Here is a 27578-nt window from a genome sequence, read left to right on the forward strand (position 1 = left end):
ACTGTGCCTCAGTTTCACTGTCTGTCTAATAAAAACAATAATACCTACCTCATGGTTTTTTGTGAAGAACAAATGAAATACATCAAATGTGTAGCTAGTCTCATCTCCTGTTTTAAAACTACAGAATAATCTGAAAACCAGTTTGCCTTCTCAGAACTTAACGGTGGGAAGTCAGAATGGTATGAAATCAGGAGTCCTGTGCTAGTTGGGTCCCCTCTAGTCTAGTTCTGGGACAGCTCTGTGGCCTTGGACTGCTCATTTTATAGTCATCCATAAAATGGAGTTCATCACAGCCACATGTTTCATTTATTCCTTCATGTTACAAATAGTTCATGAATGCCAGTAATGGGCCAGGCATTGAGAATATGGGGACAAATAAGACAAACAAAGACAAGCCCTTGCCTTATGATTCGTATGTCTTGCTAGGAAAGAGGAAAAAAACAGGTATGTGGAGAAAGGAAGGCAGTTTGGGTGCTAGGGATTCACTGGGGTGTGGCGGGCTGGGGGTGCTACGCAGGCAGGGAAGGAGCCACCACTCTGGCTGAGCTGAGAACTCCATTCAGCCCCAAAAGCTTGGATTCCCATGGCGGTTCCCACACAGTGAGCAGGCAGAGCAAGCTCATCTCTGCCCTTCCACAGCGAGGAGATGGGGTCAGGGTGGCGCAGGCCTCGGGGCAGTTGGTGGCAGGCACAGAGGCTATGGGAGTGCAAAGAACAGGTGCATAACCCAGCAGTAGGGGGTCAGGAAAGCCTTTTAGAGGAGTGACACTTAGAAACTAAGTCCTGAGAGATACGTGGGCTAGCGCACTGGGGGAAAGAGAAGGAGAGCACACAGAAGATGTCCATAGATCAGAGGAAACATGGAAACACTGAGGGGAAAATAAATGAGTAATAAATATGGTTATACTTAAATAAAGTGTTATTAGGTGACAGCAGAGGATGTGATTCAGAAGGTGATGAAAACAATGAGTAAAAATTTGATGTTGATAATCCAAAATTTGTAAAATCCCTGTAGAGTACAGAGGCTGAGTGTAGTGTAACACTTCAGAACCACAGTGGGTTCACAATTATCTTACTTTGATTTATGATGTGTGGATCAACTTCAACTTTTTAAAATTGAAGTTTATACTGAAAAGTTTATACTGAAACCTTTCCCATTTTGAATTTCAAGTTAACAGAAATAGACTAGGTTATCTGTCTTATGTTTCCAGTGCCTGTCACACCACAAGGCCGCCTTACTTTGGAGAAGGGGATCGAGTTGATTATCATTTTATCTCTCAAGAAGTTTTCGATGAAATGCTGAACATGGTAAGAATATTCTCCTTTATTCTTTTTGTGCAAGAAATACATGTTCTCTCGTGGAAATACTAGAAATAGTGATAAAAAAGAGAACAATTACATTTTGTGTTTATGAGAGACGTGTTGTAATTGTCTTCCCTTAAGTCACTTATACACTATTTTTCATCTGTTTTATGATCTTAGAGAAAATGTTATAAATTTCCAATAAAACCAAATGAGTAGACATTTTAAGAAAATGGAAGTAAGAGCACTATGAAAAGTTCTTGTGATCCATGTTTATCAGGTGCTGCTGTTATTAATCTGACTTCCTCAAGCTAGGCAGTGCTCGCAGACCTGATCGGGTGCATGAAGCTTGTGGATTGAGCATTCCTAGGGGTTGGGGTGTTCTTTCCAGAGACCACTCCTTCTGTTTACCGTTGCTGGTCGCTTGCTAATTGCTGAGCCCATAAGCATTGTGTCGGCATGGTCTGTCCCATTCAGTCGGCCTTTCCTGGACACATATACAGCCTTAACCTTCCATGTTAACATCCCTGTTCAAGAAGTCCTGAGTCTTAGAGGCCAGATGGTTCCCTAATGCAGTTGGAAGCCCTGGCTATTAGACCAAAGAAGAGTCTTGATTTCAGGGCTGTGTCTTTACCAGGTGAGGGTGCTTACCCCACATTAGTCTATTTCATAAGAGCTCTGGGCAGTCTTGTTCAGTTCAAGTTATTTTCCCCTGCAACCCTGGTAATCTTGTCATTGCTAGTAATTCATGACACCCTTGTCTCTGGGTGGGCTCATTCTCATAACAGTTTATTCTGGGCATTCACATGCAGAGGGAACCCTCACTACCTGAGTGTGTTTCATCTGTCAAAACTGTATGCTAATGTGCATACATTTCCACCCATGACTTCCATGGAACTGAAAGAGTATTTCATATCTTTATCACAGCCGACAAATCTGTAAGCCTTTTATTTTCTCTTCACTGTGGGCCTGAATTTTGTTAATATCATCATCCTTTCTGTCACCAAATGAATCTTACACCATATTTTTTTCCTGAAACCTACAAGGGGACTGAATTAAGGACTAGTCTATGTTCTGCTTTTGAAAGATTATCATTCAACCAGTGATACTCTTACAGTTACATTTCCTCTCCCCTCTTTCTGCTCCTCCTTCCTCCCTCTGTTCTCTGCCCCTTCCATCCCCAAATAATGGACCTGGCTTACACCTAAATGCACATAATTGTAGAACATTTCAGCATAGGCTCTGCACTTCCTATGGGTTTACTTTGAATAACAAACTTCACACATGGTGCGTATGTCCTCTTGCATTCACAGAGAAACCCAAGTGAGAAAGTTCTTTAATGCCTTGGCTCTTTTCCCTCCAACCCTTATCAAAAGAACGCCCTGGAAATTCTTCAAATCTTCTGTCATAGGGCAATATTTTGGCACTATTAATGTATGATCAGTTTAATTGATCAAGAGTGCTCTGGGTCTTTATATTTCTAAAAGCCTTAATAGAGATTGGAAGCATTATCTTGATATGAGTAAGAAGCATTCCTTGAGGACTCTTTGGGTTGAAAGACAACTGGTTCCCCACATTAATGTTAATTTCTCTTGTTAGAGTCTGAGGCATGTTTCCTTGGTTCAGTTCATCTGTTCTCAGTACCACATATGCTCCCCTGATGTTCCATACCTTATCATATCTATAACCAAGGAAGTCTGGTTCAATTCCTAGTCTAACAAATCACTGTACTTGTATGCTTTATTTAGTCTTACAGTTTTACGCCTTCTACAATGTCCTTGAGTGTTTTAAAAGTACCTATTTTCACTGCTTCTGCTAACATATATTACTTCAATATAATGTCATTTTCTTCAACTCAGTTTTGCTTCTGATTTCCTTTTTCCCCCTTAAAGTGAGCTTGAGATTGTTTCATAAAGAGACAAACCTAGAGACACACTCATGACACATTGTCAGCTTAAGACACACCCAGCCTATACACAGATCCCCCTCCACAGAACACGCGCCCAGACAGCCTGCCAGTCCCCACCACTTGCCAGACGGCCCTGACATACCTCGCCACAAAAACCTATGGACCCACCTACCCACTGTGGTCACACCTACCCACTCTGATAGGTACACACCCTCTCATATACACACCCCGCTGGCAACATACAGGTCATCCCCTGGACATGCCCACAGACACACAGCCCTTTTTAAAGACATGTAACTATCACTTGCCTGTAGATACTCTCTCCTGTGGAAATAAGACCACAGATCAAAAGGCTTCTGAAATACGATTATTACTATTAAGAAAGGCACAGGTGGGAAGAAGTGAAAGGAGTGTCACCAGCCAGAAACTGGAAAACCACGTAATCCCAATTCTTTAACAATACCATTTAACAGGGCCTGTTTTGTATATATAAGTACAATGCAATGCAAGATGCCTCCCAACCCTACATCCTTCCAGAAAATATCCTTGTGAACAGAGGGAGGCCCTGTACACATAAATAAACAAACTCATAGTTTTATATCTGAAAAGTGATTCAGCTATACATTTTGAAAATAGGGTAAGTCACAGTAAACAAGGTAAGCACATACCTGATGGGAGATTCAGAAGATATATCTATGTAGATACATATGTATTAAAAGAAAAGGAGTCACAGTATTTGTTCCAAAGAACAAAGGTGTGACATCAAGGGGATAAAATATTAAGGATATTTATTGCTGAGTCCTTAAGTCGTAGAATGCATGACATAAACTTCTTTGGATTATGGGGGGTGTGGATTTTCGTCATCGCCTGCAGCAGACCAGAGACCCACTCCACCTCAAAATACACCTGACATCTCCTGGCTTTCCCACACTGCCCCCCTGATACATAGCCTGGCCTCACCCCACAGATCTCCCGAACATCTGCTATTGTTCCTAATGGTGGTGGTGCCATTTGATGAGATCCCGTTGATGGGATTCAGCCTTGGGAGTTTTCGCTTCATTGTTTATTTCAGAATCATGTGCGTGAGGAGCCACAGATGCCTTTGTCATCCACGTTCTCATCCCTTCCCTTGTCGTCAGCCTCCAGTATAGATGAGACCTAGTGGTTTAATAAATATAATATTGTCAAAGAAAAGGTCAGACGATTTTGAAACGTATTTTTTACTTGGATTTTTTTTTTTGCAAGGGAGTACAGCTTTGGGAAGAACCAGCATCTAGAATACAGAGAGAAGGCGGTATTTATACCTCAGGTGACTGTAAGGCACACAGCAATTCTGTTGGATAATATTTGGGGCAGTTTCAGTAAAAAGCTGTGTTTAAGAGAAAACAGGATGGGTCTGTTTTCCACGGCTTATCTCAGGATTCAGAGGTTTCACGATGTCCCTGTAATTCATGGCCTTCCGGCTTATCTGAGAATGCAAGGCTTTTGAGGACTGAAGCTTTTTCTGGGCTACGCAGTGCGCTGGCAGAGCCAAAATGGCTGTGGCGAAGGGCAAACTATTAGTCTGTGCTTCCTCAAGAATGAAGGCTTACGGTGCAGGGTTAGCAAGGAAGTGGATAAATAAGTAAAATGATCCACCATAAGCTTCCGTGCCCACACTCTCCTCTAATGTTTTGTCGGCAGATTATTTCCAAAAGCCTGATTTGTTTGCCAGTTGAAAATTCTGAATACATTACTTGACCACAGTTTGGTATAAACTCTTTGTCATCCATATACAATTGCTAATATTCCTAAGTTTTATGGAATCATAATAAAATTAAGACATCAAATAGTTTTCTGTAAATTAAGTTCCACTATGGCAACCTGTTTTATGAAAATCTTTATATTTTTCAAATTTCAGGGGAAATTCATTCTAACATTTCATTATAGTAATCACCATTATGGATTAAGTAGGGACACCGTAGAAGGTATCGCCAGAGATGGTTTAGCAAGCTGTATTCATATGGAAATAGAAGTAAGTGTTTTCATGCAATTTATTTTTAATGTGTGTGAGAGTTTGTATATATATTTGGGAGGGGGCTACAATGGGCAGGTAGCATACAGCTAGGCCCGAGGAATGCCTACCAAAGTGTGAGACTGGAGGCTTGTAATTAGTGTGGGGAAGGCAAGACATGAAAAATTAAATGACAGGAGTTACATACAAGAAATTACACATGGACTATGAGTAAAACTGCCTCCTAAGATATATTTTCTAAGTTATTTTCTCCCTAAACTATCCTTTATCTTTTTAGAGCATGGTCTCTGTTATGAAGTGATATTGTAGATAAAGCCTGATGCTTACAGGCATGGGACACATTCCCTGTCCATGCAGATGCCCTTGGTCCTTCATTCTTCATGAAGGTGTGTGAGTTGTGCTCCCTGGTTACAATATTGTCATACTTATAGCAATTGAGACTTGCCAATTTCAGGAGATTTTTCTCTTGGCTCCAGTATCCCATCTTCTCCCAGTGATCTTCTATAATTAGTATATGCAGAAAATCTTCTGAAAACAAGACCCAGAGTAAAATCATCAATATTCCACTTATTGATTTTAAAAATATATAGCTTTATTGTGTATTTGAAATCTTCGAAGACAGTTGGTTTTTTCTCTAGGTTCCTTCACTGAGCAGGATGACACTTTTGTAGTCAGAAAAAAAGTTATAAAAGTGATTCCATTAGATCAAACTTACAGAAAACACAACCAGGCCACTCTGGTATCCCTTTACTATGGACTCCGAACCTTTTCTGAGAACTTTTTTCCTCTGTGACTTGGCAGAGCAGGAGACCAATCCCCGTTTGACTCCCTGTACTGGTGTAAGTGCGGCCTCACTCTAATGAAACAGTCACATTTCCTCCAGCTCCTTCATTTTCCTAATTTCAAATCATGCAATTCTTAGATTTCTGCAGTTGATTGGTTTTGCATCTTTAAGGAGGTTTTCTTTGTTTCTATGCTCATAAGCAAAAAATAGCCTTTTCTCAAAAATATCTCCCTTGGACAAAAATATCTTCCTAGGCAGAAATAAAAATGAATTCATCTTCAAGTGCAGAAGCTTTCCGGTTGCCTGTGCTTACCCTTTTCCAGTTCGGTGGCTCTCTGAGTGCTGGCTCATGTGTCACTGTTTTACTCCCCAAGAGCTTTGTCCTTCTCATCTCCAGGAGGTTGAGTCTGTACACCAGGCTTTTACTCCCCGGAGTCTCTCCAGCTAATGCATTTTTCCAAAGTGCTCTTGTCATCAACACTTTTAGAAACTGTTTTTTTAAAGAGTCTATATTTCTCTCCCCAGAATTTTCACAACAAAGATTTTGGACATTAAGTGAACCTACTGATGATAGACAGGATTGAGGTAGAAGGAATTTTAACATCCATTTGGAATAGCTCTTTTTTTTGCTGAGGAGGAAACTGGTACTCAAGAAGCTGGAGAGATTGGCACAGATTCTGCGGTAGCTGGAGAGCTGCAGTCACAACCAGCTCTCCAGATCCACAGACCACCACCTGCCACTGCTCCCTGTGTGAGCTCCTGGCATCCGGGTGCAATGAGCATGGCCTTCCTGTGCTCTGGGTAAGAGTCTGTGAGATATAATAGGAACCAGCCAACCAGCTGCTGTTTTAGCAACAGGAACAGTCCCAAGGAGATGAAAAAAGAGGTAACAAAGGAACCTTTTCACTCTGGTAATATATCTATATCTCCTAGAGCTACAAGGATGCCCTTTAAAATGTAGAATTGAAACTACATTTAAATAATGAAGATGCAATACTGCTGTGAATGTACCTATTTGCATCTAACAATTTTCTTTTCTTAATCAAATTCAGTAGAATGATTAGTTAGAGGATAACTGGGTTGAATGAATTCTTATATTTCCAATTTAATATTTGATGAACAGAGAGAAGTAATCTAACCTTGAGATATTTATAGGGAAATAATACCTATTTATACAGATACATTCTTCAATACAGTACTACTTATACGTGTTGTCAGATGTCTCCAAAATGATTTCTTAATCGTATCTGTTTCCAATTTATTTATTATCTTTTCTTTAAACACATAGGGTGTAAGAAGTTTGAAATGTTCCTATTTTGAGCCTCGATATATCCTGGTGGTACCAATGAACAAAAAAAAATATGAGAAATACTTACGGAGAAAAGGGTTATTCAGTCGTGTAGAAGTTGAATTTGCTGTCTCCAGAGTGGACCTTTATATTAAAGTTAATCAGGAATTTCCAGGATATTTTGATGCAGTAATCAACGCAGGTCAGTAACTTTTAGCAAAGTTTTATTTTGAAATATAAGGTCACCAGGGAAAAATCTGTTCCAAAGTACATTCTTATTGTTGACTGACTGCAGGTTCTTGTGGTTGTAGGACTGGGGTCCCTGATTCTTTGTTGGCTATCTGCCAGGCATTGCCCTCCATTCCTGGAGGCTTCTCCCTAGAGGTCCTGTCCACATGGCCCCCTCCACCTTCAAGGCAGCACCAGCACATCAAATCCTCCTCATGCTTCAAGTCTCTGCCTTCCTTTTCTGCTACCAGAAAACTCTCTCTGTCATTGGGTCTTAGAATTCTGTCTACCACAATATTCATAAAATTAAATGTAGCTAAAAAAAATCATTACCACCAACAGTTGCAAACTGTATTTTGATAGGATTCTGTCACTTTAAAGTGTCTCGTTTACTGTAGATGATCTGGATGTCGCCTACCAGTTGCTGAGTCAGCTCATTAGAGAGTACCTTGGACTGTCTGAGGAAACCGCCAGCAGTTTGGCTCCGACTACAGGTACTATATCCTGTCCCTTTTGTTCCAGAATTTTTTTTTCACGGAAAGGAAAACAAATTTGTGAGTTGTTATTTGGGTACTCATCAGCCTGGCTAAGCTGGCTCTAACTCTTTAATTCCCATACTTCCTCTGGTGTGATTGTCCCCACAAACTAGCTGCATGAATCAGCCCACTGAACCCGTGCCTGCGCTTGTCTCAGTGACCAAGATAGAGCCCGGAGGACTGTCCTTCAGGGCCTGCTGGGCAGTGCCCTGGAGCTTTGTGGTAGGTAAGGGTCAGCCTTTTGGATCACAGCTCAGACTTTCAGAAGTCTGGCCCCCTTTAGAGGGCTGAGGTGTTGTTCTGCTTGGTAGGTTTGTATTGACATTGTTTCGGTCCCTTTTTCTGTGCACTGCTACTGTCCTTAAAGTGTTGGACTACATAGTATAGTGGAAAAGTACAGTCGGGGGATGAGAGCCAGGTTCTGGCCTGCTGCTCCCTTGGGCAAGCTGCTTAGTGCTCTGGGCTTCAGTTGACTGTCTTGCTAGATGGAGTTATGGATCCTGCCTTATGGATCGTTCACAGCAAATGACCCAGGATATATGAGAGCATCTCCTCAGAATCTAGGAATTACAAAGCCCTCACTTAGAATGTTGGTACAGGAGTATTGTATTTAAAAGGCTCCCCCAGATGCATCTTACACCCATTAGGATAACTACTATGAAAACAAAACAAAACAAAATAAGATAGATAGATAATATGTGTTGGCAAGGATGTGGAGAAATTAGGAATATAAAAGGTTATATAGCTGCTATGGAAAACAATTTGGTGGTTCCTCAAAAAATAAGAAATAGAATTACCATATGATCTAGCAATTCTACTTCTGGGTATGTACCCAAAAGAATTGAAAGCAGGGACTGGCACAGTTATCTGTACCCCCATGTTCATAGCAGCATTATTCACAATAGCCAAAAGGTGGAACAACCCAAGTGTTCATCAGCAGACAAATGGAGAGACAAAGTATGGAACGTACTTACAATGCAATATTATTCAGCCCCCCCAAAAGAAGGAAATTTTGACAATATTACAACAGGAATGAAACTTAAGGACACTGTGCTGGTGAAAAAAGCAAGTCACAAAAACATAAATACTGTATGATTCCATTTATATGAGCTACCTAAAATAGTTAAATTCATAGAGACAGAAAATAGAACCATGGTTGCCAGGGACGTGGGGCAGAGAGGAGTGGAAGTTGTGAACAGCACAGTGTCAGCATTGCATGATGAGAAGAGTTCTAGGGTTGGCTGTGCAACAGTGTAAATGTGCTTAGCACTACTGATCTGTACACTTAAAAATGGTTCAGATGGTATAGCTGCAGGCCAGAGGGGGTTTCAGCTCTGGGAAAGTTCACTCTGGATTCAGTGAGACTGAAAAACAGCAATGGAGCACTGGGGGTAAAAGGGTTCTTAATGGCTTACATATAGGGCAGTTTTGGTTAAATAAATGCCAAGCTTTATTCTCACGGTGGCAGTAAGCACTAGAATCCCCCCCACTTCCCTCTCTGCCTCTGCTCCAGCCCCTGCCTCAGGTGCTGCTTCCACTCGAGGCTCTGTTCTCCTCTACTCTGAGCACCGGGCAGATCTCTTTTTATGCAAACATGCACCTACACGGGAGGCTGAGTATTACATCACTGCACGTACAGTGGGCGAGTAGATTAGGATCAGGCGAGGATCCTGGCCATGGATCTTCCATTTTCCATACAGATGGCGAATTTTATGTTATGTGCATTTTACCACCATAATAATAAAAAAAGGAAGGTCCCCCCAGGGGAATGACCTGCATTCTCATCCCATCCCATATTATGAATATATACAGGAGACTCTTGCTGCTGTGCAAATATTCTGCAGGTTTGTGTGTTTTAGCTTTTATGAGTCTGTGCCCAAGTAGGGTTTTGCTTGCCAGGTTGCATCCTGGCCAGGCTGAGGCAGGCCAGGTCATGATTTTTCCAGAGTTCAAACTAATAGTGCTGATTTACAATTTTACACACTTTTCCCAGGTCAGGTGGCCCTGGAATTCTGGAATGAGGTCAGTGTGAAACTGGTAACAACCAACAGATAATGACTGAGGTTTCTCTTCTACATATGTCTTATCTAGGAGACATGTGATCAGGGTACAACTTATGGCCTGCAAAGTACCTGAACAAAGTGTGCCCTATGTGAAAATGGGCATTGGTGCATAAGTGGAGGACAGTGCTCTGTCCATAGGGGGTGGGCCTTAAATCGGGTGCCTGCTGGTGTGTTTCTCCAGCACTGCTCTTATTCTCTGAATTAGGCTTTGGTTCTTTGAAAAGCTATGCCTCACAAGTTGCACAGTGTACCTAATGAGGCTTTGTAACTTGATACAAGTTTCTCTTGAGGAAAGCTGACTCCCTTTGCTTTAAGTCTTTGCTAACCCAGCAACCTTCTGATCTTTAATTTGGTCCCCTGGGTGGGCCTGCATCCCTGTGGGGGGCGGTACCCTATGTTGGAACACCCTGCCCTGACCCACGAGCCAGGCCCATCTCCCATGGTAAATTAATAACTTTGTCTTCTAGTTTTTAAATCAGCCCCATGTGGGTTTAGGTAAACATGAATGAGTCTCCTGAGCCCAACCAGTTCTGAGTACAGAGAAAACTGTTTCTCAATCAGGAGCACTGGGGGCACCTCTGAATCATGGCACCTGAGCAGTACCCTGCCTCGGCAGGCAGTGGGGCTCTGGTTCTCCCCCTTATTCTGCAGCCATGAGGAACACTGACAGTTGGGTGCCCTTGCCATTTGGCAAATTAATAGACAAGAGAATTTGTGCATAGGAAAACAGACTCTCATTTTAAAGGGTCAAATAAAACATCATTTATTTGGATTAATTAGGTCAGGACTATCTAATTTGATGAAAAGTATGAATTATAGAGTTTATAAAAATGTTATCACTCTCAGATGCATTTGATAACTGAAACTGGGACATCCAGCTATGGCCTAATAGAATCCCAGTTTTAAAAAGTAGATGGGAAGTGGGTTTATAATTAATGTATCAAATCACCAGCCTCAACAGACCCCTGTTTTTCTGGCAGATTTAGTATTTTGGAAAATAACGTGTTTTCTTAAAAAACCAAACAGCTTATTTTATATATACAGTTAATCTGTGCAGGAAGTTACATTTTTTAGTGAATGATTTAAAGGTAAACTTGTACATAAAGTGACTTCATGGAGGCCAGACGAGAGTATTTTAAAATTGCAATTAACATAGTCCTTACTGATAAGCTTTCCCTGGTGGTCCAAAAGTAGAACCAGTGGCCTTAGTCTTGGGGCTGTGAAGTACATGCCAATGCGAGCAGGCCAGAAGTTTACAGGCTCACTGCCAGAGAGCAGGTCCCAGCCATAATCACCTGAAAATGAATGTCATGACTCCCTGCAGGGGTCCAGAGCCGCAGCAGGTCACCGCCACAGCCTTCTGTGCCTCCACTTTGTGTTGGGTCTAAGTTCTGTGGTTTAGAAATATTTCCATAAAGACTTAACATAATTTGCATAAATGTAAACAGGATACCTAGAAACAAAAATCAACAATTTTAGTTGAGTGGAGTATTTTTTATATGTCATTGAGCTGTCAAAGATCAGGAACTTAAATAAAAAATATTCAAGATTCTGTGAAAGACAGTTTTCTCTGAGCAATTAGAAAACTGGACTGGAAATAGGAGGCCTTAGTTTTGTATTCTAAATTTCACCAAAAATCATTAATTTGATTAGAGGATTCACTTTGAACTCCCATTTCTTAAAAACACAAACGCTATGTATAATATTATGGAGTATTTTAGAATCTGGTCTTCCAGAGCTTAGGTTTTTCCCAGTTGAATTAGAGAATCTGTATGTTAGGCTTCAGTACAAATAGGAATCTGATGGTCAATGGTGTTTCCATTGAAGCACTAATCCTGTTATCAATGCCAACTAAAAATTATTCCCAAATATTTGAAATAATATGTAGCTTTATCTTTAGTAATTTTATATTGCTAATTTGTAACTAAGAATATAATTTTAATTTCTACTCTTAACAATGAGAGTGGAACAGAGCCATAAAAGTAAACCCAAGATCTATCTGTTCTGAGTATAGCAGGCCTATCAGCATGGACCCAGAAATTCAGTCCTTCACTAGAGGAGAGACTAACTGAATTTTTATTTGATGCATTTATAAAATAGTAACTTTAGGTACAGAGTGATTATAAACCCTCAAGATCTTTAGGTGTACCATGAATTAAAAATGTGTATCAATTAAGGTACAGAATCATGTTATTTTTTCCCTATAGTAATGCAGGTAATATTAAGCCTGCAACTAAAAGACAAAAAAAAAAAAATTCCCTATGCTCACAACTCAATATGAGGGGTATTTTACTCTCCATTTGTCTCTATATAATCAATTTCTGGAATAGTCAGTGCTTCTAGTAAAGCTTTTAAAAAGCTGACCGAGCTGCCAACCTGAGTTCTTGCTGTAGAGATCATAAAATAAAATTATATTTGCAAATCGTTATTCAGAATTCTGACTAATCACAGAGGAAAATGGTGATGGTGATGATGAGTCAAACGGGAAAATTGAGCAATTGACTAGTCCGTAAAATGGTGCCTTTATCTCTAATGAAGGGCGTGGTATCATTTGCCAAATTACGTGAATTGCTAAATTCTGAAAGCAGGGGGAAAAAATCCTCTATGTCTGCTTACAGGAAACCAGGAGGGTTTAAAGATGGGAAGAAGCTTCAGCACTGAACTTCACTGTTCTGATATTTCTCTTTTTTTTAATAACTTTTTTATTGTGGTAAAAAAAAAATAACAAAATTTGCTGTTTTAACCATTTTAAGCATACAACTTAATGGCATTAATTGCATTCACAGTGTTGCCTAACCATCACCACTATTTCCACAGTTTTTCATCACCCCAAACAGAAACTCTGTACCTGTTAAGCAAAAACTACCACACCCCCAGCCCCTGGGAATCTCTAATCTACTTTCTGTCTCTGTGAATTTGCCTACTCTAGATGTTTTCATTGATTTTATATTTTATTTTAACTTTGATTAAATTTGTCTTTAATTTATGACTGTTGCCTTAAATTATAATTGTTGGCTTAATTTCTAACTCCTATAAACTAGGGAGATAACAATGATGAACAGGGTATTCTCTCGGAAATCCCACAGAGAAGCCAGCCTTCCCTCGCCCCCATTCCTTCCCTCTCCCTCCCCAGAGACATCTGGTTTGACCGGATGCACTCCCAGACTAGCAGGTTCGGTGGGAACCCAGAGTAGTCCAAGCTCATCCTGCTTTGTTGGGGGTGGCGCACTGTGTCAGGGAGTCTGGTTCGCTTCTGCAGATGGACCACCTGGGTTCACTTAGGAGGTCTGATTTTGTTTGGAGTCTCTGAGTATCGGGTCTCCCCAAAGTGAGCAGAGACTAGTTTCTTTAAGGCTGTTCCAGATGGGTGTGCCACCTCTGACCACTAGCATTTCAGCGTCCTGCCCTTAGGACTAAGTTAAAATGATACATGGCCCGCCAGAATATACCAGGGCTTCTATCATAAACAAGTGCCTGCTGGGGTGATTGTGTCCATGAGACCAGAATCACTCTGAGAACTTGCTCCTGTGGTGATTGAAGGAAGCGATCATGCTCTGCAATATCAACAATGCTAGTGGCCTCTGAGGGCCATTTTTGAAGCCAGAGTAGACTTGGAAGGAAAAGGGGAGCCCTGGGGGTGGGGGTGGGGTAACAACTTGAACAGCAGATCTTCTGGAGCAGCTTCTCTGAGCCATGGTGTCTGTGGGCCCATCAGATCTATTCTTTCCCTCCTTCCTCCATTCATTACTTATTTATTGAGTGCTTGCTGAGCTCCGTGCACCTTGCTAAGAATTAGTAAGCTGACATTACTCCTCACAAAGCTCACAGTTTCTTTGAGGGGAATGCCATTAACTAGTCCATCCACTAGTTTCTATCATCAAAAGCAGCAATGACTTCAAAGGTGGTAAAAACTTAATCTCATTCACTTAGAAAATTTTCTTGCCACTCTCAGACCTAGATATAAATTTTGGTTCTGCGAACAAGCCTCTTTATTTGTTAAATTTTATTATTAAAGTTCTTGTTTTCGGTTGACTAAAATTGTTCTATGGTCCACTAAATAAGAATTATAGGCACTCAGTATCCCCAAGAAGAAGGGATGGTTAAATTCTTCTGAATGTGCATGTAATTTTATTCTTTTCAAGGGCCTACGTACATCAAAAAAGGGAGAGATTTTTTTTGTTAATTTCTTAAGTTACATAATTGTTCGTATTTGTTAAAATGTTTTTAGCTAACTTCTTCTTATATTAAAGCAGGAGCTCCCCCTAGCAAGAAGACTGCCTCTGGGGTGCCGGCACACCTAGTTCCATCCCCGAGGCGCTTGGCAAAACTGCAAGCAGATGGCCAGATAACAGAGCACCTCCCTGGAATGCAGATTCACACAAACGTCCCTGAAAATCACAGCCTAGCTCCTTCCCAGACCCAGGAGCTGACTCGGGAGGGAGCAGCCCAGGAAAAAGAGCATTCTCCCAACAGCCATGTTGGTGCCGAGCCGCTCCCACCGCCCAGCAATTCAGGACTCGGTATTCCCCATATTCCCCAGCAGGCCCACAACTCAGCCCCAAACCAGAAGGAAGGGGATGTTCAACAGTCAGATCTTTCTTCAAAAATAATAACCACAAATCTCCCTGAAAATGAGGCCCAGACGTCCCTGAAAGCAGGTGAAGGAGGGCATCGCCCGAGCACCCCTTCCCAAGGGCCTTCTCAGCACCCTGACCCACCCCCAATCCATGGCCCTCAGCTGGACCAGGATGAGGAGTCGGGGGAGGCCAAGGCAACCTCCACCGGGTGTCCCCCATCTGAACCTCCACGGCAGTCTGGCCCAACATCCCTCAGCCCCCAGAGAGCCCAGGATGAGCAAACTGAGCCAGCCAGCCTGCCACCCGGCAGTTCCCATCATGACCCTCCAAGGGATCCTTCCCACCCCGATGGGGACGGGGTGCTAGGATCATCGCTGGGAGAGGCTCCGCAGCCTCTAGAGGAGGGACCCCCTAAAGCAGAAGCCGCGCGGGTCAGCACTCCGTACCCAGAGCTGCCACATCCCCAGGACTCAACAAACTCCGGACAGACCCAGGACAGGGAAGAGCCAGTGGCTCTGCTTCCCAGAAGCAGGCTGGCTCCCACCAGGCTGCCGCAGCCTCGAGTCCTTGCTCCGCTCCAGAGTCGGAGGCCCACACCCGCAGTGCTCTCACCCAGCAGGGAGGAGGCTGTAGGAACAGCCTCGGATCACACTGCGACCCCCGCTCCCAGGCCTCCTCTAGCCCAGGAAGGAGACCCCAGTAAACTTCCCCTCATCAGCCCTCCCCATTCCAAACCACCGCAAAACTTGAGCTCCCATCTGGACCACAGTCCTCAGCAAGCCCAGGAAGAGAAAGTCAGGGAGGTGAAACTTCCTCTTATCAGTGCGTCAGTCAGGGAGCCTGCACCGCAGGCCGCCCCTGCCCCCCCACCGGCCCCGCCGCAGGAGGAGGAGGCCCAGGTGGTTAGGCTTCCTCGCATTCCTACTCCCTTCTCGGAGCCACCGTTGCCCCAGAACACGGGGGCTCATCATGACTCGACGCCTGCAAAGCAAAGGCAAACTCCAAAAGCAGGCCACTCCTCCAGCAAGAAGATCCCAGCCATGCAGGCCTCCCCCCAAAACCAAGGGCCAGTGCGGCAGGCGGCAGCTAGAAAAAAGCCCCTCCCCATCCAAAGAGAGGCAGCCGAAGGAGCAGCGCATCTGAAAAGGGCAGCGCCTGGACGCCATCAGGCAGCTTCACAGCCAGAATCCCAGACTAATGCCCCTGACCACCCTGACCCCAGACCTCAGAGCCCTCAGGGGAACCAGAGAAGAAAAGTCCGCACACCAGAAATTCCTGAGCCACCCCACGCTCAACCACTGCCTGAAGATCCCCAATTACAGGAAAAGAAAAGGGGGAAAGTACATTATTCCAGCAAAAAAGGTCATGCCAGCCTCCCGTCAAATGACCTGGTTCAGAAAGTGGCCGTGTCCGAAAAAGGACCATCTCTGAAAAGAGAGAATTCTGGAGGATCATCTCAAGCAAATGACCAACCGACTGAAGAGAGTCAGGCCCCACCCAGGAGACCTCTAGAGTGAAAAGTCCTCTGCGGAGTCAGTGCCGCATGTCGCTACTCCCAGGGAGCGCCCAAGGAGAAGAGAAGAGGTTCGTAAGAGGCGAAGGTCTCAGAAGACAGAGACTGCCACGGAGCCCCCCAAGGGGGATGGAATGGCCGCCGCCCAGCAGCCCAGCAAAGAGACGGAAGCCCATTTGGGCCCCAGAGAGAGCTCTGTCCAGAGGGACGCTGCTCCTAGGCAGCAAGCCAAAGAAAGAGAGGTGCCCCCAGAAGCACAGGGGTGCACCGAAGGACAAAAGCTCTGCTGCCCCCCGGGACCAGGGGTCTGCTGAGGAGCAGGGCAGCTGGACAGGAAGACTGCAAGCTAGGGGCAGTCAGAGCACCAAGGTTTAAGCCGTTCCTGGGGCCACCAGGTCATTAACGTCTGTGCCCCCAAAGCAGTGCTGCCATAGAATGGAAAGTTAAGGCCAGGTCGTACGAATCTCTATACTGGCTTCCTTCTGCAACCCTGAATCAGTGGAGGTGGGAAGCCTGCCGGCACCATCCAGCCATTGGACTCTTAGAAGGCAGTCAACCTTTGCACCTCTGTGCTGCCCCTGTGGCTTGGCACTGCAGCCTGGGAGAGCGGCCGCTATGGGAGGTGCCCAGCAAGCCCTGCTGCTGCCAGCTGGCTGAGCTGGTCTTAGAGGCTGGTGTCAGCACGGAGCCTTTGTGTCCAGACTTGTATGAATTCCAACATGAGCTCCAACTCTGGCTGAGGCAGTGTGGTATTGCCCTTGAATTTTGTTTTCTTCATCAAGAAAATTCACTTCTAGATTAGAAAATTCTCATGCCTCTTGCATTACTGAGGGCTCTGGAAGCAACAAGAACTCTGAGAAAGGAAGCCTTCGCAGTGTCTGGGTCTTGGCGTCTCCCTCAAAGATTCCAAACCCACCACTGGTTTGTGGGAGTCTTCTGAAGGGCAGAGGACAAGTTTTTATGGATATGACACTGTGATTGAGCAAGTGCTTTAGACTTGGCGTTGGCCTGAAACTTAACTTTTGTTTGAAATGTATTTCAAAATGAATACCTTCTTTCTGCCTCTGAATAGGAACCTCATGTAAATTAGCCCGTGCCTTCATTATGCTGAACCATCTGGTTGAATCAGTTAAAAGAATTACTGGGGAGAAAATGCAGGCAAATCAGTTTTTCATTTTTCATTTTTCATCTGTTCATACCATCAGGATTCTTTTGCTGGCAAGTGAAAGGAGTCCAACCTGAGCCAGCTCATATGAACCCATGAGGAAGGAGTGGAATCTCTCACACAACCAAACGGGGCAGGGCAGAGGTGTGACTGGGGACCAGTAATTGAGCATAACCTAGACTTGTCATCTCCGGGGTTTTTGTCATCTCCTGGACTCTTGTCATCCCCAGGACTCTCATCATTTCTCATCTCTGTTTCTTTCTCCATGTTGTCTTCATTCTTTTTGATACAAATGATTATGTATCAGTTTCTGCACATGGCAGAGAACATGGTCACCAACACCTCTCAAGTTTTACACCTGGCAGTTCCCACCACTAGAAAGGGATTAATTCACATGTTCCTTGACCCTAAGATAAAAAAAATCTCAGGGAAAGACACGGATTGACCCAGTGTGGGTCAGGTGCTCATTCTTAAACCAGTCTACTCCAGCCACAGACAGGGTCACCATCGGGCTCACTCCTCGAGTGTGTGGAGGCTGCATTCCCAGAAAGGAGGGTAATTGTGAGCAAAGCAGTCAAACCACGATTTGACTCTTAAAATATTAGAAGATAATTATTGAGTTTTTACTACATATGCAGTAGCATGCCAAGCAGTGTTGGGCATCCTGTATTCAAAAAATACAAAAAAAAGTGATGAATGAATGCCTATATAAATGTGTCTTATCATACACAAAAGGTGTATGTCCACAAAATTGTATGTATGGCAAACATTATTTCAAGTTCTGTAGAGGAAACTGATATTTTTTAAACTCAGGATGCAGGAATCCTCTTGTAAAATGAAGAACCTATGTGATTTGTTGAAGATGAAAGTAATAAGGTAAATTTTTAAGCATATCATACCTTATTTTTATTGAATTAGTCCAGTCATCCAACAAACACTGATTGAGTACTTCCCATGTGCCAGATGCTGTGATAGTTGCTGGACACAGTGAAATGATTAGGACTCTTCAGGAAGCTCTCTTTTATCAGTGAAGACAGATAAGAGGGTTCATTACAACAACATGTGATTAGGGCAACTGGAGGTCCCACAGCATACAAGGCTAGATTTAGCATCAAACAGACCAGAAAACCCATTTGTTAACTTTTCCAGAGTGTCATAAGGGCACCAAGGAAAGATACTGAATTCAGTCCGGCATGTGGGAATTGGATCAGAAGACACTTCCAAGAGGAAGCCATCCTTCAGCTAAGTCATCCAGGCTACATCACTGTCAGCTGACTGATGGAAGAGAGTGAAGGTTTCTTAGAAGAGGGAACAGCATATGCCTAAGCATGGAGGCAAAAACAGGCATAGAGCATCTTTTAAGGACCCAGATATTAGAAGAGCTGTAGGTATATGTAGATCAAGAGGGCATTCTGTGCTATGCTGACGAGCTTGGAAACTTGATCTTCTAACAATGGGGAGCCACTGAATGGTTAAATTTTTGACTCCATGGCATTTGTGTAGAGTTAGTAGAGGGCAGTACAGAAGGTAGGGACAAGAAATACTGGAGGCTAGAAAGCTATTGCAACAATCCTGACAGGTAAGAACCTAAAATAAGGCATTGTGACAATAGATTGAACAAGTATTTTGATTCGATGTGGGGGGGAGGGCAGATTGTGAAAGAGAAAGAAAGTGAGGGTAACTGTTTTTTATAAGCTGTGGGGGAGGGGATTATAGAGGCACCAATACCTCACTTAGTTCACGTGAAGAACTTTATGAATTCACTTGGTTTCCTCCCAGGACAACTGGCTCTGAGGCTCCTTAAAGCATTTGGGGTTGCATTTTCCTTAGGGTTCTCATGGAAAGTGAGAAGCCAAATTCCCTTCGTTTGACGACTTGGAGAGAGCTCTGGCCCCCTTCCCCGGGGTCCCCGATGGTGTAGGAGTTTTGTTGGTGTTTGTGCTTTGGCAGTAGAAATGTCTCATATTCAGTATAGCTAGACATTTTGTTTGTGGTCCAAAGGAAGGAGTAGGAAAGATCAACTCCTTTCTGGTGAGAGATTTTTACTGCTACTATTGATTTTCTTGGCACAAGGGAAACTTTTTAGTTGTAGAATATAAATATTTAAAAACTGTCATTTTCCATCTTTGCACACAGAGTTAATATTACTTTATTCGCTATGGTTCTTAGCAAAGTACTCTTTTGGGGAAAATAAAAATCACTCTGAACTTTAGTCACTCTATTAGCTTGTGCCATCTTAAGCTTTTTAGAAGTCTGGTATCTAGTTTCAAGTCCACAGAGATGATATTTCTACTGGACTTAGGAGCCTTCTTCAAATATTTAAACAGCTAAATCAGTTACTTTCAAACTTCAAAAGATAATTGGACAAAAGAATGATTGGGTAATTCACAAAAGAGGAAATAAAAATGGCCCAAAATATGGCAAAAAAGTATTTAATTACCACTGTAAGTTAAAACAGAATAGACTTTTTTGGGTACCCAACTAGCAAACATAGGGAACAAATTAATACCTGACCTTGGAGAGGCTAAGGGTAAAGCACTTCCTGGGTCACACTGAGAAAGTAAATTGGCACAGCTTTTCTGGGGACAGTTTTACAATATCTGTCAAAGCCTTAAAATGTTGCTCATCTTTATTTAACCTAGTAATTCCCATCCAAGAATTATCATAAGGAAATAATTTATGTACGAGGATGTTCCTGTGAATGCCTTTATGATCTGGAAATAATCTAGCCATCTGAGAGGATTTTAAAAATAAGTTATGGAAAAATTATGGTATACCCATATGCCTAAATGCTATGTTGCCATTATAATTGATTGTGGACAAAGGTGTGGAAGAAGAAAATATTTGTTATATGTTGGAGAAAGCAAGTTAAGGAGGCATAGCTAGTATGGTTCCAGTTGTGAGCTCTGGGTTATTAGGTTATTGGTAACTGTTATTTTTCACTTATGCCTTTTAGTATTTACTAAACTTTCTGCAGTGAACCTGTATTTATTCAGAAGAAGTTATACAGAATAGGATTCACATATATGAAAAGCTGTCATGTAAAAGCAGTAAACTTATGTTCTATTTCACTTTGGCACAAGGAAGAACTTTCTAAGACTTAAATACCATGTACAGAGGAATAGGCTTTCCCAGAACTTAGGTGCTCTGATGAGAATCTTACATGGAGTCTCCATTATGTTGGGTGATTAGTTGAACTGGGTGAAATTTAAGTTTCCTCTTATGATCTATGAACCATTTACTACAGTTGGCTCTATTGACTGACTATGAAGAGCCTAATAGTCTGTTTTATTGAATATAGGGCTGAGTACTAGAAAATTACATGAAGTTAGTACACATTAGATTAATGACTTTCAGACTTTCTAGTGAGTATCTATAAATTAGTCCTGAGGTCATAAAATTTCCTTATGATACATAAAAGACTCGTCAGAGCACCTGGCACATGGTGTATGCTCAATAAATGTTATTATTTTTACTATTACTTCATTATTGATGAAATCAAAGGCATTTGAATTCTGTGTTTCAGATTGGTTAGCTGGTAAATGCTGTCAAGTTTTTTGACTAATGAATAAACTACAAGATATTGGATGTTTTGGGTTTTTTTGTGGTGGGTTGAGACAAAGACTGATTTTTACAAGCTATCAGATCTAATGACCTTCAGTTTCCAAAGACAAAGATAGAAAAGCAAAATGAAGAAAGACACACTTAAAAAGACTTTGCTAGAGGAAGTGTCCAGTGAAACATTATTGAAAAAGTTGTTACTGAAGGATGAACCCTTAGCAAGCAAAGATCACACTTACCAGAGGCAGGGGTGTAGGCTTGGGTAGAAAGCACATCAGAAATGTACTTATGAAGATATTGCTCGAAGGAGAGGAAACCTTTTGCATGTATTCAACCTCCCTGAAGGTTTCTATCCTATTTCCTGCCAATCAATGCTACCCTTTTCTTCTCCTTTCTCTCTCCCAAATTCTACACATATGAAAATCTTATGTATCAAGTTTTCACTCTTGAAATTTACCTGCCCTGTGTCTTATCCTCTTCAGTGTGTCACTTAACTACTTCATGATAAACTCATTCATTAAAAAAGAAACCTGAAATTCAGAGTACTATTGTTTTATGTTTGAATTAGGACATTCTGAATATGGTGCCAAATGATGAACCCATTCGGTCAGCACTGCTGAGGACATTTCAAAGTATGAATCTCAATGGAAAGGAACATTCTTCGTACCTCATTCTCTCTGTGGGCGAGTACACATTCCTGGGTTTTCCTTTATCCTGATGTAGAATCTGTTCTCTGTTTAAATCGCCGATTATTCCTTTGCTTGGACACTGGAGAAGAGGGCACTTTACTGTATTCATTTCACAGTCTATGATCTGAACATCATTCATTCATTTCCTTGGACTCACATTGTAGCTTTCTACTCTAAAAGATTATTTTGCTATGGAAAATTATGGTGATACCATGTGAAATGATTATTTTTCGAGTTGCTATTATTCCTTTCTTAGAAGCAGAGAGAGACAAACTGTAAAGATTTAAATCTGTCCTGGGAAATAGCTTCTGTAATAACTTCACTTCTGTAATAACACTTGCTAATGCACTGAACTTTTCCCTTAATTTTCCACTACAAATTATGTAACTATCCTATTAAAAATAAATAAATATTTTAATTGTATAGCAGATTATTGTGCTTTAATTTGCTTTTGGCCCTGTATGGTTGTGTATTTCAGTACTAAGACTCTTTTATAGGGATTTTATAGGTATTTATATTTTATATATGTGTATGTATTTAATCATGGTAGGTATAAATTACTCTATAATTAGTTTAGAAAAACCTTCATGATTGTCTAAGTATGTTCTTTTAAGCCTCATTTGGTGACAGAAACATGAACAATTCTAAAACCATCTGGCTATCTGAGGACTTTTGTCTGAAAATTAAAGCCTATCCCCAAGTGTTTTCAGAGAGAGACAAACTCTAGTGTTGATTCGTTTTTTTTTTCCCAAGGTTTTATTTAAATGTTAAAAAATGTATATTTAAAGGTGTTCAGTCTCATATATTTGGACAGGAGAGTGATATAGTTGCTTTGCTATAGAAGCAATCTTAATGTAGAAAAATTATTTATGAAACAGGGATATTTGTTTTTCAAAATATTCACAGTCTGACTCCCAAATTGTAATCTTATTACTGGTTATTGACATAACTATGTGCCTGTAATATCAGATCATCCACATCTTTTATTTTCACCTTTCTTTTTTGTAATGAAAGCTCGTTTAGTCTGTGTGATGATATGGTATTAAATACATATCATCTTTCATATGTGTTTCATTCTTAGGTAATATGGTTCTACTGCATTTGCTATTTAGGTTGGATTCTATGCTTATTTTTAAATGTTTTATATAAATATTATTTTAATTCACTGGACTTTAAAGGGCTATAAATCTAAATAAAAGGCCTAAGCTATTTAGAATTAACTTGAGATGTAGTTCCACTTGTTTCAGATATTTCATTTATATTTTCCTGCATTTGGTAATGATACTAATCCATAAAATAACTTTAAAATCTGTCATGCATTATTAAATTCATTTATGTGTCATTGTGTTTAAAATAAATGTCAGTAGTCTATATACTGATGAACTGAGTTCTTTTTGTGGACTGTAAAGTAATTCATATATATTTCATGCTGTCTCAAGTTAGACTTTAATTTACATACTTTGAACAGTATCACATTAAGAAACTTTGTTGCAGAGTATTATAACCTTGGGTTTTTCAAATTGAGAACTAGATCTCTTGTCCATTGATGTTTTATAGCATTAGAAACTATATTAAGAACTGATGGAAATTATTGTAAGAGTCCAGGTCATTAAAGTGATGGCATTACAGTGTAGTTTAATAGTAGTCTAAGCACATTTTCTTTACCCAAACTGTGTGGTTGTTGAAAAACCATGAAGACATTAAATTGTTGAAATTACAGCTGCATTGTATCATCACATTGAGTTTGACTTGTTTACATCATAGTATAAATGGCTTATGTCTTAGGAAGCTAGGAAAAGGAACGCTGACACAAATACAATATTTTGTAAGCTTTTACATATATATAAATATATACATATAAGTTATATATACATATACATAGAAGATCATTTCTGTAGAAATTATCTCAATAAATATAGCTCCTATCTCTTTAGTTTTTTATCTGGTCTTTTACATAATGCTCTGTTCTTAGAGTCCCATCAAGAGGACAAAAGTTTCCTCTTTTTTTTTTAATGAGCACAGAGTCCCTCTCTTCCATCTCATATATTTTTTACTTGCTTGAGTCATGCTGAATTCTTTACCGTAATTCGGTTAGGTTAAGCATGTTACTGGGCCCTTATGCAAAGGCCCTCTCTCTGCGAGATATGCTTTACCCCAGATACTTGAACATTTTTCTTCTTCTTGACTTTAGATCACAGTCTAGACCACCTTAGAGAGGCCTTCTTTTACCGTCAGGCCCTCTTTCACTCTGTCCCCTTATCTGGCTTCCTGTTCCTTCAGTTGTGCTCATCACTACCTGACATCATCCGATGCGTTGACTGACTCCAGCATTAGAAGGAATTCCCAATGGTATCCTCAATATCCAGAGCACTGTCTGGCACATAGCAGGTGCTCAACAAATAGGGATTGAATGGCGTTCCCGTCATGATTTAACAAAGAATGTTTCCACATGCAATTGTCTCCTATTATCATTGTGATGGTTATAAACATAGTTATTTAATGGATTACTGTTCAGATTACTCTATCAGCTGGAATTCCTTGGGATTGGATTTGCCCATTTGTTGATCTTCTGAGTCTCTCTCCCACCCAAGGCAGTTGCTGGGATATGGCACTTAAACTTCCCTATCACGATGATGAACTTTTTCTCATCTGCCACAGCTTTAACATTACCCTATTGGTTTAGGATTACCACACAGTTTGGTGGAAGTTCAAGTTCAGAGTCCATACCAGCACACAGCACAGGATTAGAGGTCTGATTTCCTACAGGTATGTCCACCCTCAATCCAGGTGAGACTCTGTGCCCAGGCAAAGTCCTAGGTCTGTTGGCTGAGATTTCTAGACACCCCTTTCTAACTTCTCACATCATCAAAGAGCCCAAGTCTTGTACATCAAGCACACAGGAAGTGTCCTTTCTCAGTCTAGACACCTCAGTCCCTGATACACTGTAACTCCAGGGGGAAAATCCTGGGGCAAAATACCTCTAAAATCAAAATCAGTCAAAGGGAGAAGTAAAGTTAAGAAACCCATTTATTTCTTACAAGCAGTCATCCTGTCTCTATCTCTTGACCCGGCTGTAGCAGAAGAGGAGAGCTCCACCCAACCTCTTTGGTCCAGATAAACCCTCACACGCCCTTGTAATTACCTATTGATATGCAGATGCACTAAGCCAGGGGAGAGGTTCTGGAAATACTGCAATTTTACCCACATACACTCTGACCTCTTGGCATCAATTTCCATTCTTCCCACTTGGGATCTTCATGTCAATGCCAACATCTGGAAATGTTTCTTTCTTAGTTTCAGCTTTGCTATGTATTAGAAACAAAATTAATTTCTTTTATGTGTTATTAGGTAATTTTTGTCTTTGCGTGAGGGTGGCTTTCCACATCTGTTCAGTCAGCCATATTTGATTGGTAGGACATGTGGAAATCATTTATTTTAGCATTTTTAAAGCATTTATAAAGTTGATGCTCCTATATATCCAAAGGCATTTACACCTGGGCCCTTTATAGATGAGCAGTAAAGGAAATTCAGGGTCTTTATATTCTAGGTCTCTATACGTTCTAATGTTTTGTGTTTGTTTGTTTTTAATTAAGGTATCATTGATATACAATCTTATGAAGGTTTCACGTGACCAACATAGTGGTTGCTACATTCACCCATATTATCAAGTTCCCCCCACCAGATTGCAGTCACTGTCCATCAGGGTAGTAAAATGCTATAGAATCATTACTTGTCTTCTCTGTGCTGTACTGCCTTCCCTGTGACCTATTTGTATTGTGTGTGCTAATTATAATGCCCCTCAATTCCCTCCTCCCTCCCTCCCCACCCACCATCCCCAACCTCTTCTCTTTCATAACTGCTTATCCCTTCTTGAAGTCTGTGAATCTGCTGCTGTTTTCTTCCTTCACTTTTACTTCGTTGTTATACTCCACAAATGAGGGAAATCATTTGGTACTCGTCTTTCTCTGACTGGCTTATTTCACTGAGTGCGATATACTCTAGCTCCACCCATGTTGTTGCAAATGATAGGATTTGTTTTTGTCTATGGCCAAATAATATTCCATTGTATATATGTACCACTTCTTTGTTATCCATTCATCTACTGATAGACACTTAGGTTGCTTCCATTTCTTGGCTATTGTAAATAGTGCAGCAATAAACATACATGTTTTTTTGAATCTGAGATCTTGTTTTCTTAGGGTAAATTCCTAGGAGTGGAATTCCTGGGTCAAATGGAATTTCTATTTTTAGTTTTTTGAGGAACCTCCATATTGCTTTCCACAATGGTTGAACTAATTTCTGTTCCCACCAACAGTGTAGGAGGGTCCCCCTTGTTCCACATCCTCACCAGCATTTGTTGTTTCTTGTCTGTTGGATGTTGGTCATCCTAACTGGTGTGAGATGATATCTCATTGTCGTTTTAATTTGCATTTCCCTGATGATTAGCAGTGTGGGGCATCTCTTCATGTGCCTGTTGGCCATCTGGATTTTTTCTTTGGAGAAGTGTCTGTTCAGATCCTCTGCCCATTTTTTAATCACATTATTTGTTTTTTGGGTGTTGAGGCATGTGAGCTCTTTATATATTTTGGATGTCAGCCCCTTATCAGATAAGTCATTTATGAATGTATTCTTCCATACTGTAGGATGCCTTTTTGTTCTGCTGATGGTGTGCTTTGCTGTACAGAAACTTTTTAGTTTGATGTAGTCCCATTTATTCATTTTTGCTTCTGTTTCTGTTGCCTGAGGAGATGTGTTCAGGAAAAAGTTGCTCATGTTTATTCAAGAGATTTTTGCCTATACTTTCTTCTAAGAGTTTTATGGTTTCATGACTTACATTCAGGTCTTTGATCCATTTTGAGTTTACTTCTGTGTATGGAGTTAGACAATAATCCAGTTTTCTTCTCTTACATGTAGCTGTCCAGTTTTGCCAACACCAGTTGTTGAAGAGGCTGTCATTTCCCCGTTGTATATCCATGGTTCCTTTATTGTATATTAATTGGCCATATTTTTGTGGGTTTATATCTGGGCTCTCTATTCTGTTCCATTTATGTATGGGTCTGTTCTCGTGCCAGTACCAAATTGTCTTGATTACTGTGGCTTTGTAGTAGACCATGAAACCAGGGAATGTAATCCCCCCAGCTTTGTTTTTCCTTCTAAGGATTGCTTTAGCTATTCGGGGTCTTTTGTGGTTCCATTTGACTTTTAGAGCTATTGCTCTAGTTCGTTGAAGAATGCCATTGCTATTTTGATAGGGATTGCATTGAATCTCTAGATTGCTTTAGGCAGGATGGCCATTTTAACAGTATTAATTCTTCCTATCCATGAGCATTGGATGTATTTCCATTTATACTTGTGTCTACTTTAATTTCTCTCATGAGTGTGTTGTAGTTTTCATGGTATAGGTCTTTCACTTCCTTGGTTAGGTTTATTCCTAGGTATTTTATTCTTTTTGATGCAATTGTAAATGGGGTGGTTTTACCGATTTCTCTTTCTGCTAGTTCATTGTTAGTATATAGGAGTGCAACAGATTTTTGTGTATTAATTTTGTATCCTGCAACTTTGCTGAATTCAGTTATTAGTTTAGTAGGTTTTGGGTGGATTCTTTAGGGTTTTTTTATGTATAATATCATGTCATCTGCAAATAGTGACAGTTTGACTTCTTCCTTACCAATATGAATGCCTTAAATTTTTTGTGTTGTCTGATTGCGTGGCCTCAGTACTCAGTACAACATAGGACCTGCAGTACTATGTTGAATAAAAACAGTGAGAATGGGCATCGTTTTCTTGTTCCTGATCTTAGAGGAAAAAACTCCAGCTTTTCACTGTTAGGTATGTTGTTGGCTGTGGGTTTGTCGTACACAGCCTTTTTTATGTTGAGGTACTTGCCCTCTATACCCAATTGTTGAGAGTTTTTATCATAAATGAATGTTGAATTTTGTCAAATACTTT

The 27578-nt window shown here is 41.1% G+C and overlaps 1 protein-coding gene across 3 annotated transcripts in view; it reads left to right on the forward strand.

Moving 5' to 3' along the window:
• Positions 1-27578, forward strand: part of LRGUK (leucine rich repeats and guanylate kinase domain containing) — a 111828-nt gene that overhangs the window by 50211 nt on the left and 34039 nt on the right. The window contains exons 12-16 of one of the 3 annotated variants that reach the window (XM_057504778.1): positions 1212-1308; positions 5112-5225; positions 7298-7499; positions 7924-8019; positions 21509-22915. In XM_057504778.1, coding sequence (XP_057360761.1) covers positions 1212-1308; positions 5112-5225; positions 7298-7499; positions 7924-8019; positions 21509-21534 — 535 coding nt within the window. In that variant the 3' untranslated portion in view covers positions 21535-22915. Of the gene's footprint in view, positions 1-1211; positions 1309-5111; positions 5226-7297; positions 7500-7923; positions 8020-14374; positions 16317-21508; positions 22916-27578 lie in introns of those variants that run through there. The other 2 variants (XM_057504779.1, XM_036905581.2) reach the window with 2 other exon arrangements.

This window comes from Manis pentadactyla, chromosome 7, assembly GCF_030020395.1.
Source record: "Manis pentadactyla isolate mManPen7 chromosome 7, mManPen7.hap1, whole genome shotgun sequence".
Taxonomy (NCBI): domain Eukaryota; kingdom Metazoa; phylum Chordata; class Mammalia; order Pholidota; family Manidae; genus Manis; species Manis pentadactyla.